Source organism: Oncorhynchus mykiss, chromosome 13 (genome assembly GCF_013265735.2).
Source record: "Oncorhynchus mykiss isolate Arlee chromosome 13, USDA_OmykA_1.1, whole genome shotgun sequence".
Lineage (NCBI taxonomy): Eukaryota > Metazoa > Chordata > Actinopteri > Salmoniformes > Salmonidae > Oncorhynchus > Oncorhynchus mykiss.
Window position 1 is genome coordinate 49,978,835 of NC_048577.1, and position 12,800 is coordinate 49,991,634.

General features: G+C 45.5%; 1 protein-coding gene across 1 annotated transcript in view; it reads right to left on the reverse strand.

The window, feature by feature from the left end:
- Positions 1–12,800, reverse strand: part of LOC110486699 (tumor necrosis factor receptor superfamily member 16) — a 69,612-nt gene that overhangs the window by 8,113 nt on the left and 48,699 nt on the right. The window contains exons 4-5 of the mRNA XM_021558479.2: positions 2,204–2,441; positions 320–507 (exon numbers count right to left, since the gene is read on the reverse strand). Of these exons, the coding sequence (XP_021414154.2) occupies positions 320–507; positions 2,204–2,441 (426 nt within the window). The remainder of the gene's footprint in view (positions 1–319; positions 508–2,203; positions 2,442–12,800) is intronic.

The window sequence follows — 12,800 nt, forward strand, 5'->3', positions numbered from 1 at the left end:
AACACAGATATCAGATGTAAATTGTGTAGACTACTCATCCTTCCCACCTTCATAACCTCCCATGTTAAGACTTATTTGCTGACATTTCCAAAGTTGTGTCTAAGTATGTACACACAACGGGATAATATCTGAGACTCGCTATGTACAATAATAAAATATGTATCCTAAATTCACTTTGTTACCACTTTCATCTCTCACTTGTATATGCCTAGTCCAGCTAGCATAGAATCTCCATACAGACCCAACAGGTGAACACACACTCATACAGACTTCCATTACAGCATCTAGCTAAGTGTACAGTGTGTGTTGTAGAGCTCACCTATTTGTTCCTGTCTGTGTGTCTGTGTCTGGACCTGGGCTGCATGCTGCTGCTCCTGCAGACTCTGGCTGTCCACTGAGATACCGCTGTCGCTGTGCAGCTTCTCCCCCTCCGGCGTCACCGTTTGATTGGCTGCTGTGGCTTGGTGGTTGTTAGCCGGCTGTTTGTTCTGCTTGCAGCTGTTCCACCTGGGAAGGTGTGAACGGAGAAGAAGTGAGTCAAGCCCACAACACTGTGTTCCCAGAAGTGGTTTAATTGATGTGATACAAGTAATGGACATTTTGTGATTGGGATGGTCATCAGGAAACGTGGAAGGGACGAGGAGAGATCAGTCATCAAACATCTCTGAAAGTCTTCCAGTAAACATGAAGGACCAGCAGGGAAACAAGCCTTTTGGCTTCATAGTGGTTTTATCCTCAGTCATTTTTACTGTAATGTTGTCTCTGGCTGGAACAGCCTCCTAGTCGTAATGATCCAATCTAATCAATCAGTCAATCAAGGCCTTTTAACAGACCGTGTTGGACCTGTTTATACAGTGGAAGGAGACAGATATTAAAGTAGCCCCGTAACTGTTTGTGTTGACGAAGTAGCCACTCGGATTTCAACTGGACTGCACTTTACAATCAATACTGGATTTGATGATGAGCTTGTTAACGTGGTACATGGTGTGTTTGAATCGGCATGTGTGTGTATGTGTTGTGTGCAAATGCTTGTGTGTGTATGTGTGACCTTTGTGTGTGTGACCTTTGAAATGCATTATTGTGTGTGTGTGTGTGTGTGTGTGTGTGTGTGTGTGTGTGTGTGTGTGTGTGTGTGTGTGTGTGTGTGTAATCATGTGGTGTAACTGGGTCAATATCTTGCCATTCCACAACAGGCCTGAATATTTCACTATACAGTCGCTCTGTATTGGGCTCCCTGCCTTTCTTTAGCCATGGGCTACATCACTCAAACACCATCCTGCCTGTCATTCCCCTTCCCTGACAAGTCAACCTCTCTGTCCTAGTTCACTCTCTCTCCCTCCTCCAGCCTGAGCCCACTGTCTGCATACATGTAGCATCCTCCCTGCTTTGTCTCTGGTCCTATCTGTGTGATAGCTGCTTCTATCTATGTGATAGCTGCTTCTATCTGTGTGATAGCTGCTTCTATCTGTGTGATAGCTACTTCTATCTGTGTGATAGCTGCTTCTATCTGTGTGATATATTCTTCTATCTGTGTGATAGCTGCTTCTATCTGTGTGGTAGCTGCTTCTATCTGTGTGATAGCTGTTTCTATCTGTGTGATAGCTGCTTCTATCTGTGTGATATATTCTTCTATCTGTGTTGCATTTATCTGTGTGATAGCTGCCTCTATCTGTGTGATATATTCTTCTATCTGTGTGATATATTCTTATATCTATGTGAAGCTGCTTCTATCTGTGTGATAGCTGCTTCTATCTGTGTGATATATTCTTCTATCTGTGTGATATATTCTTATATCTATGTGAAGCTGCTTCTATCTGTGTGATAGCTGCTTCTATCTGTGTGATATATTCTTATATCTACGTGAAGCTGCTTCTATCTGTGTGATAGCTGCTTCTATCTGTGTGATATATTCTTATATCTACGTGAAGCTGCTTCTATCTGTGTGATAGCTGCTTCTATCTGTGTGATATATTCTTATATCTACGTGAAGCTGCTTCTATCTGTGTGATATATTATTCTATCTGTGTGATATATTCTTATATCTGTGTGATATATTCTTATATCTATGTGAAGCTGCTTCTATCTGTGTGATAGCTGCTTCTATCTGTGTGATAACTGCTTCTATCTGTGTGATAGCTGCTTCTACCTGTGCACATATCCTATCTCCCTGCTTTGTCTATGCTCCCACTCCATGGCCCCTCACCTTTTGAAGATGATGTAGGCCACCAGCCCCACCACCACAGCAGCCAGGATGGAGCAGTAGATGGGGATGAGGTTCTCGTTGAAGCCCGGTCTGATGAAGTGAGGGCTGGGCTGGGCCGTGGTGCTCTCTCCCCCCGGGGAAGGGCTGCTGGAGCTGTCTGGTGGGAAGATGTCTGTGAAAGAGGGGGAAGACAGGTCCAGGGGAAAGGTGGGAGAAGTGTAGGACGGGAGGAGAGGATCTAAGGAGAGTGAAGGAAGAGAGGAAAACGGAGAGAATGCTATTATATAAGAGAGGAAGAGGTCATTTTCGTATGAGGTCATTATTTTACGGTAAGAATGTTTTATTTAAAAAAGCAGTAATAATAGCCAGTTTAGGAATACATTATCATTGGCTAAGCAACCTACATCAAGTCTCCTTGGAACCAGCACATGGTACTGTAGTTAGCACACCGGTATATCAAAAAGGGAATTTACAATGGGGACCAGGGAAATAAAAACAAACCAAAAAGATACGTTTCCCCATAATGTAAAAATAACATTTCATGAACTATAACTGTATACATCCTTCTTCAAGTAGTTCTGAGCCTGGGTTTAGTCACGACAATGTCTCTAAGCAGATGTTTGAGTGACAGTGCACGCACACATGTGAATGCTTGTTCTTAAAGGCAGATGGGCTCCGGCTAAGATGCTATCTGGAGAAAAGGGGGGAATGCTTCTAGAGGAGGAAGAGATGGGAGAAAACTGTCACTCACCCACACAATAACCCAAGCCCAGCAGCACATCATGACTCTCTCACCAGGGTCGCATCCCAAAGGGCACCCTATTTCCTACATAGTGCATTACTTTTGACCAGAACTCATAGGGCTCTGGTCAAAAGTAGTGCACTATTATAGAGGGAATAGGGTGCCATTGGGGACGCAGTCCAAGTTCTTCTCTATATGGGAGCATGACTGTGATCTCTGTACATAACATGACACACACCATGTGGAGTACCCGCAGTACAAAGTCAGGGGCTTTAGAGGGTCAGTGTGTTCAGCTTAACCTCTGGTGCTGCAGGCCAGGCCTGGGAGGGCAGCAGTAGGAACTCTCTCTCTTTTTCTCTCTCTCTCTCTCTCTCTCTCTCTCTCTCTCTCTCTCTCTCTCGCTCTCTCTCTCTCTTCTCTCTCTCTCTCTCTCTCTCTCTTTCTCTCTCTCTCTCTCTCTCTCTCTGCTACTGGAGGGGTCTGGTTTTCATCAGGCTTAACTCACTAAAGAGCAGACATTTTTAGAAATTGTCCCATTTCCTCTCTCTCTTTCTGTTTCTCTGTTAATTGCATTAATGAACAACTGCTATTTTCCAGTGTGCCAGCAGCACCATTCACCATGGCTGCCCAGAGGCCTTCTTGCTTCTGCTTCCATTGGCAACGTACATACAGCACAGGACAACTCAGTCATGTTCTTTGTAGTGGTTACCCTGTTATCTGCTGTGTCACGCACTCCTACTGTGTGTGTTGTGTAATAAAACTGTTATGCTTCAAGCATTAGATGTAGTTACAGAATGTCTGCCAGTATCCACACCCCGAGGGGAGTGTGGTGGATGGTGGAGATGGGCCTTGTCTCTCTCTCTCTGTGGTGGTGTGATTATGAAGGAGTAATCCCCAACAGAACAGAACCCCATGCAGGCTTCCTCAGCCCTCAAATAATATGATTTTCCTGTGTTTTATAAACACTGGGTCAGACCTAAAAGGCAGAAACATTCCACAGGTATGTTGGTCTGTTGACACCAGGCAGGATGGGTCCATGGACTCACGCTGCTTACGCCAAATCCTGACTCTGCCATCAGCATAAAGCAACAAGAACCGGGATTTGTCAGACCAGGGAACATTTTTCTACTCCTCAATTGTCCAGTGTTGGTGATCGCGTGCCCACTGGAGCCGCTTCTTCTTGTTTTTAACTGATAGGAGAGGAATCCAATTTGGTGGTTTTCTGCAATAGTCCATCCGTGACAAGGACCGACGAGTTGTGCATTCCCGAGATGTCGTTCTGCACACCACTGTTGTACTGCGCAGTTATTGGTCTGTTTGTGGTACTCCTGTTAGCTTGCCCGATTCTTGTAATTCTCCTTCGTCGTTGCTTATCCACAAGTTGTTGTCCCCCACAGGACTGCCGTTGACTGGATTTTGTGTTTGTTGCACCATTCTCTTCGTAAAAAGCCCAGGAGGCCAGCTGTTTCTGAGATACTGGATCCGGCGCGCCTGGCACCGACGATCAAACCAGACTCAAAGTCACTTAGGTCACTCGTTATGCCCATTCTAACATTCAATCGAACAGGAACTGAATGCCTCGATGCCTGGCAGCCTGCTTTAGATAGCAAGCCATGGCCAAGTGACTCACTGTCTGTAGGAGCGATCCATTTTTGTGAAACGTGGTGGTGTACTTAATAAACTGTCTGGTGAGTGGATATTTCCACACTATGAGTGAGGTTGGTATAATACTGTGAAAATGATAATGCCATTTTAGTGAAAGAGCTTTGAAAATACTGCCCGAAATTTCTGCCTGTTTTGGTGGGATGGAGTTTTGATGGAGTTTTGACATCACCAGGCCGTAAATTAGTTAATAGACCAATTTAGAAAGAGTTCCAAACCACTTGAAAAATTGCTCTTTGCTAAGAAGCTATTTTTCTTTCTTTTTGACCATTTTAATTCAAAACAATCACTGTAAAGTACTTAATCGTTACACAGAAATGATTTGATATTGAGATAAAAATGGCTGCAATGGAACTTTAAGAACATAGTGAAGTATGAAATGGCAGTCCTGGTCAGTGATGTGGTCTCTTGACAGTTTGACACAAAGTTAAGCAGTGGACCATCACAATAATAACGAACTGTCGAAATTCAGCACTTCTTTTTATTACTGACAAGGCTATTTTTCAGTTTTTTTCTCCACATTGATTGAATGCATATTTATTTATGCTCCCCATGGACACTGATGGGAATCTTAGGGTACATGTGTTAAATTCTGCAGCTTGTTAAGACTCAGATATCTCCTGGCTGTTTCCTTGGCGATGACAGGACATTCCTTTGTCCGTAGGGAGGGATAGGTTTACTGAAACTGTAGAGAATACCGTTCCACACTGGACACTCCCTGCTCACAGCCACGTCACACCAAGACACAAAAATAAAACTCAACCTATTTAAAGGCATGGTATCGATTTCAGCGAATTATGTTAGGCCAAGGTCAGGTCACAAGTTTGTGGCCACTACGTTTCCAGTCTGTCAGTCCCAGTGCAGGTGTAACAGAACATGCTTGAACTTTCAGGAAGTGCGCTTCTCCTTCCATCTCTATTCACCAATCAGTTACAGTCAGTTTAGCATTATGGTGATAAAACAAGAGGATCCCAAAGATGAGATTTCCCCAATCACTTCAAATTCCCCTCTTTCCACTTTTTCCACTGTGTGAGTCATACAGTGCATGCAGCGACTGCATCAGCCATATAATTCTACAATGACCACACACACACACCATTTATTCACACCTTTGGAGACGGTGTGTGTGAGTTCTGATAGCCGTGTCCATTTCATCCAGTACCCTACGGATGGCAATCTGGGGTGATCACAGTGAGTCAGAGTGACTCAACACTCACTGTCACCAACACAAACCTTCTCTTTTCTTCCTTCTAGCTGTATCTCCTTTACTCTCCTTCTTTCTATATTCCTCTGAACCCCTTGCCCTCTTTCTCTCTCTCTTTCTCCCCATTCTCTTTCTCTCTGTTTTTCTCTCATATCTCATGCTTACCTGCATGTATGCATCAGCCCTGTGCTGATCTAGAAAGTAAGGCAGTTAACCGGGAAATAAACCTGCGGCTCCAGTGCCTGTCTCGGTCGGCTAAGCGTGTTACCCAAAGGCAGCCGTGGTTTAACTGTTTTATTTCAGCTTCAATGGATTTTAAACGTCTCTGAAACAAATAAAACTTCCCTGAGCTTTTATGAGCCCAGGCTGGTGAACAACTGTTTATTAGGGGGAGTGGAGGAGGATAGAGAAATGCTATTCAATTGTATTTTATTTGGCATTTTAGTTTAAAAAATATATATATATATTGTAAAGTTAACCCTATACAATGCCTTCAGAAAGTGTTCGTACCCCTTGACTTACTCCACATTTTGTTGTTACAGCCTGAATTCAAAATGGATTAAGTAGATTTTTTCCTCGACACACAACATGACAAAGTGAACATGTTTTTTGAATTTTTTTGCAAATGTATTAGAAGATGAAATACAGAAAATTCTCACTTACATAAGTATTCACACCAAGTGAATACCAAGTGACACCAAGAGTCAATACTTTGTAGAAGCACCCTTCGCAGCAATAAGCATTTTCAGGTCTTGCCATAGATCTTCAAGTAGATTTAAGTCAAAACTGTAACTAGGCCACTCAGGAACATTTACTGTCTTCTTGGTAAGGCACTTTAGTGTAAATGTGGCCTTGTGTTTTAGTTTATTGTCCTGCTGAAAGGCAAATTCATCTCCAAATGTCTGGTGGAAAGCAGACTGAAGTTTCCTCTAGGATTTTGCCTGTGCTTAGTCCATTCCATTTATTTTTTATCCTGAAAAACTCCCCAGTCCTTATTGATTACAAACCCACCCATAACATGATGCAGCCACCACTGCACTTGAAAATATGGAGAGTGTTACAGGTGATGTATTTATTTGCCACAAACATAAAACTTTATATTAAGGGAAAAAAATACATTTCTTTGCCACATTTTTTGCAGTATTACTTTAGTGCCTTGTTGCAAATAGGATGCATGTTTTGGAATATTTGCATTATGTACAGGCTTCCTTCTTTTCACTCAAATAGGTTAGTATTGTGAAGTAACTACAATGTTGTTGATCGATCCTCAGTTTCCTCCTATAACTGCCATTAAACTCTATAACTGTTTTAATGTCACCATTGGCCTCTTGCTGAAATCCCTTGTAACTGAGTTAGTTGTAGTTAATAACTTCCCCATGCTCAACGGGATATTCAATGGGATATTTAACCCATCTTCCAATAGGTGCCCTTCTTTGTGAGGCATTCGAAAACCTCCCTGGTCTTTGTGGTTGAATCTATATTTGAAATAGACTGCTCAACTGAGGGACATTACAGATAATTGTATGTGTGGGGTACAGAGATGAGGTAGTCATTCAAAAATCATGTTAAACCCTAGTATTGCGAACAGAGTGAGTCCATGAAACTTATGTGACTTGTGAAGCATATTTTTACACCTGAATTTATTTAGGCTTGCCATAACAAAGGGGTTGACTACGTCTACATTTCAGCATTTCATTTTTAATTAATTTGTCCAACAACAAAAAAAGTATAGAAACATAATTCCACTATGACATTATAGGGTATTGTGTGTAGGCCAGTGACAATTGAATCAATCTCAATTGAATACATTTTAAATTCAGGCTGTAACACAACAAAACATGGAAAAAGTCAAGGCACTGTATTCCCTCCTTGGTTCCTTGCAGTCAAGTTGGGGTGGAGGACAGTTATCAAACACACCACACGCACAATGACCTCTTTATCTATCAGAGAACACTCTCCCACTGTCTCATTACGGCCTATCTCTATCTGCCTAGGCCTCTTGTAAACACCACACACACTCTCCTCGGATGAAATGATTCAAGTTGGCGTTCTGCTTTCCATAGAGAGTGAGAGTTAATAGGGAGAGTGGGGGTAGAGAGAGTCAGAAAGGGACAGTATTAGGAGAGTGTATGGGAGCGAGGGGGAGAGTGGGGGAGAGAGGAGGGGGGGGGGGAGGTGAGAGGATGGAGGAGAAGAGGAACAGAAGCACTGCTGTAAAGTGCTCTGATTAGCAGGAGTAATTACACTGCAGTAGTGAAGCACTGAATGACCCACTCCTCCCCTCATCCCTTTTCCCCCTCTATTCCCTCGGCCTAACCACTCAAGGCTGCTCAGGGAGAAAGGGGGGAAGGAGAGAAGGGAGGAGAAGAGAGGCTGAGAAAGAGAGAGTGGGGAATAGATAAGGAGGGAGAGAAATAATTTCTCCATCTTTATCTAAGAAGGGTCTGTAGGTGATAAACTGAGTCATGAAAAGCTAAACTTTAGTGTTTAAGGAATTGTGCAATAAAACCTGTCACACACACAGTCTGCACACTCACCGACACACACAACTAACCGCATGGTGGAGGAGAGAGACCGCTGAGCTGAGAGATGAAGAGATGAACAGAGAGGGAAGGAGAGAGAGAGATGTGAGCTGAGAGAGGATGAGAGAGAGTTGTGAGCTGAGAGAGAGAGAGAAAGATGTGAGCTGAGAGAGAGAGGGAGGTGAGCTGAGAGAGAGAGAAAGAGATGTGAGCTGAGAGAGAGAGAGAGAATGTGAGCTGAGAGAGAGAGGGAGAGAGAGAGATGCGAGCTGAGAGAGAGATGTGAGCTGAGAGATGTGAGCTGAGAGAGAGAGAGAGAGAGAGAGAAAGAGAGAGAGAGAGGGAGAGAGAGGGATGTGAGCTGAGAGAGAGAGAGATGTGAGCTGAGAGAGAGAGATGTGAGCTGAGAGAGAGAGATGTGAGCTGAGAGAGAGAGAGATGTGAGCTTATAGAGAGAGAGATGTGAGCTGATAGAGGATGAGAGAGATGTGAACAGAGAGAGAGAGAGAGATGCGAGCTGAGAGAGAGAGATTTAATGCTGAGAGAGAGATGTGAGCTGAGAGAGAGAGATATGAGCTGAGAGAGTGAGAGAGATGTGAGCTGAGCGAGAGAGAGAGAGATGTGAGCTGAGTGAGAGAGATGTGACCTGAGAGAGAGAGAGATGTAAGCTGAGAGAGAGAGAGAGAGAGAGATGTGAGCTGAGAGAGAGAGATGTGTGCTGAGCGAGAGAGAGATGTGAACTGAGAGAGTGAGAGATGTGAGCTGAGAGAGAGATGTGAGCTGAGAGAGATGTGAGCTGAGAGAGGATGAGAGAGAGATGTGAACAGAGAGAGAGAGATGTGAGCCGGGAGAGAGAGATTTAAAGCTGAGAGAGAGATGTGAGCTGAGAGAGAGAGATGTGAGCTGAGCGAGAGAGAGATGTGAGCTGAGAGAGAGAGATGTGAGCTGAGAGAGAGAGAGGTGTGAGCTGAGCGAGAGAGAGAGATGTAGAGAGAGTGTCTAAGTCTGTGTGGGTCCTGCTGCAGAGTGTTCGGTGCTCATAAAGGTCACTCAGTGAAACCTGAGTGTGAGCAGGAGAAACCCCAGCACTCTTATTGACCCTCCAGTCCACACAGAACACACAGCACATCTGATGCACCCCCCCCCCCCCCTCTCTCTAATCATTCTCTCATTGTGCGTGATTGCCACTTGGAAACAGCTGGATATGAAGGGAGTATGTGAAAATGCCTGCCTGCCACACACACACACACACACACACACACACACACACACACACACACTGTGTCAGCAAGATTGAAATCTAGTATCACACACATTGACTGAGTTAGGCCTAGATTCAATCAGATCAAGCGTTAACCGCCGAAGTCTGGATCATTTTTTATTGCAAAAACGGTTTGAATGGTCCACTGGCTCCCAGAGGCAAGATTTTGATTGGATGTTACATTTCAAGAACCCTCCCCCACACTCCCGTAGAAGGGGTGCTGTGTGTTATGTGCGTCACTGATATCTCTCCAGTAGTTGTGGCCTATGCTAGTTTCAAGTTGGGGTGGGCATTCTATGTTTTTCATTCTATGTTTTGTTCTGTGTGTTGTATTTCTATGTGTTTGGCCTGGTATGGTTCCCAATCAGAGGCAGCTGTCAATCGTTTTCTCTGATTGAGAACCATACTTAGGCAGCCTGTTCCCACCTGTGTTGGTGGGTAGTTGTTTTCTGTTTTTGTATTCTGTACCAGACATAACTGTTTCGGTTTCGTTCATTCTCTTTTGTTGTTTTTTCATTCAGTGTTCAATTCATAAATAAAGATGAACACATACCACGCTGCACCTTGGTCCTCACCTTCTTCAACCCACGACAGGAGGGATGATGCCGGCTCAGGGCATCTGGTCTCCAGTGCATCTCCTCGGCCCTGGTTATACGGCACAGCCCTACGCACGGTGTCCCCGGTTTACCAGCACAGCCCAGTGCGGCCTGTTCCAACTCTCCGCACTTGCCAGGCTACAGGGGGTATCCAGCCAGGACAGGTTGTGCAGGCTCGTTGCTCGAGACCTCCAGTGCGCCTCCACGGTCCAGTGCATCCGGTGCCTCGGCCAAGGAGGAGGCCGCCTGTATGTCTCCCCTCCTGTCCGGAGCTGTCAGAGCCGCCCGTCTGTCCGGAGCTGCCAGAGCCACCCGTCTGTCCGGAGCTGCCAGAGCCGCCCGTCTGTCCGGAGCTGCCAGAGCCGCCCGTCTGTCCGGAGCTGCCAGAGCCGCCCGTCAGTCCGAAGCTGCCAGAGCCGCCCTTCACTCCAGAGCCGCCAGAGCCTCCCTTCACTCCGGAGCAGCCAGGGCCGCCCTTCACTCCGGCGCCGCCAGAGTCTCCCGCCTGTCCGGCGCTGCCAGAGCCGCCACCGCGATGAAATGCCCACCCAGACCCTCCCCTATAGGTTCAGGTTTTGCGGCCGAAGTCCGCACCTTTGGGTGGGGGTACTGTCACGTCCTGACCGTAGTTCCTTTTTTATGTCTCTATTTTGGTTTGGTCAGGGCATGAGTTGGGGTGGGCATTCTATGTTTTTCCGGCAGCCTGTTCCCACCTGTGTTGGTGGGTAGTTGTTTTCTGTTTTTGTATTCTGTACCAGACAGAACTGTTTCGGTTTCGTTCATTCTCTTTTGTTGTTTTTTCATTCAGTGTTCAATTCATAAATAAAGATGAACACGTACTACGCTGCACCTTGGTCCTCACCTTCTTCAACCCACGACAGCCGTTACACTCACACTAAACGACTGTCTTTCCTGTAGTATTTTGTTGTCTTGCCAACGTAGTGGTGCCACACTAAACCATGTGGCACAGACAGGGCTCACACACTAACCATGTGGCACAGACAGGGCTCACACACTAACCATGTGGCACAGACAGGGCTCACACACTAAACCATGTGGCACAGACAGGGCTCACACACTAAACCATGTGGCACAGACAGGGGTCACACACTAAACCATGTGGCACAGACAGGGGTCACACACTACAAGATTCCTCACTTGGTCGTGAGGATTGTTGATTGCACGTTCTATGGTATATTGGTGATCACACAATTGAATGTGCATCCCGCAACCTACTATGCCGGAGGGAAACAGGATTCCCCAAAAAACAAACTACCCAAAATAAATAAATAAAGTAAATCAAAACTTTTTTGTTAAAATATAAAAACAGATCTGATCCCTACACAGGCTCAAGAGGAACCTGGAAGGCTAGGTCTTCCGGCGCCAGTACCCCTTGAAACTCTTCAGATGTAAAAGCCTTACGTCAGTTTGTCCAGTTTCTTAGACTTCTTTGAGACTTGTCCTGTATAGCTTATAACTGTGGAAATAAATGCAACAAATTCCACCCTTTTAACACACAGGGTATCTTTTGTCTGGCAGAAAACATTTACTACAGGCTGTGGTGTATCCAGTACCATATCTTCCCTTATGCTGCTCAGGTCAATAGAATTCTGGTCTGACCAATCGGATTCCACGCTTCAAGATTGCTTTGATCACGTGGACTGGGATATGTTCCGTATAGCCTCAGACAATAACATTGTAACATCGCTGACTCGGTGAGCGAGTTTATTAGCAATGGCAGCATTCGCGTGAAACTGAAAGCGTGAACCACCGCTTTTAATCATGGCAAGGCGACCGGAAACACAACCGAATACAAACAGTGCAGCTATTCCCTCCTCAAGGCAATCAAACAGGCAACGCGTCAGTATAGAGACAAAGTAGAGTCGCAATTCAACGGCTCAAACACGAGAGGAATGTGGCAGGGTCTACAGTCAATCATGGATTACAAAAAGAATACCAGCCCCGTTGCGGACACTGACGTCTTGCTCCCAGACAAACTAAACAACTTCTTTGCTCTCCTGTGGGCTCTCCTTCTCCGTGGCCAACGTGAATAAAACATTTAAACGTGTTAACCCTCGCAAGGCTGCAGGCCCAGATGGCATCCCTAGCTGCGTCCTCAGTGCATGCGCAGACCAGCTGGCTGGTGTGTTTATGGACATATTCAACCAATCCCTATCCCAGTCTGTTGTCCCCACAGAATTCAAGATGGCCACAATTGTTCCCGTTCCCAAGAAAGATAAGGTAACTGAACTAAATGACTATCGCCCCGTAGCACTCACTTCTATCATCATGAAGTGCTTTGAGAGACAAGTTAAGTATCATATCACCTCCACCCTACCTGATACCCTAGACCCACTCCAATTTCCTTACCACCCCAATAGGTCCACTGACAATGCAATCGCCATCACACTGCCCTATCCCATCTGGACAAGAGGAATACCTATGTAAGAATGCTGTTCATTAACTACAGCTCAGCATTTAACACCCTGGGTCTCGACCCCGCCCTGTGCAACTGGGTCCTGGACTTCCTGACGGGCCGCCCCCAGGTGGTGAGGGTAGGCAACAACATCTCCACCCCGCTGATCCTCAACACTTGGGCCCCACAAGGGT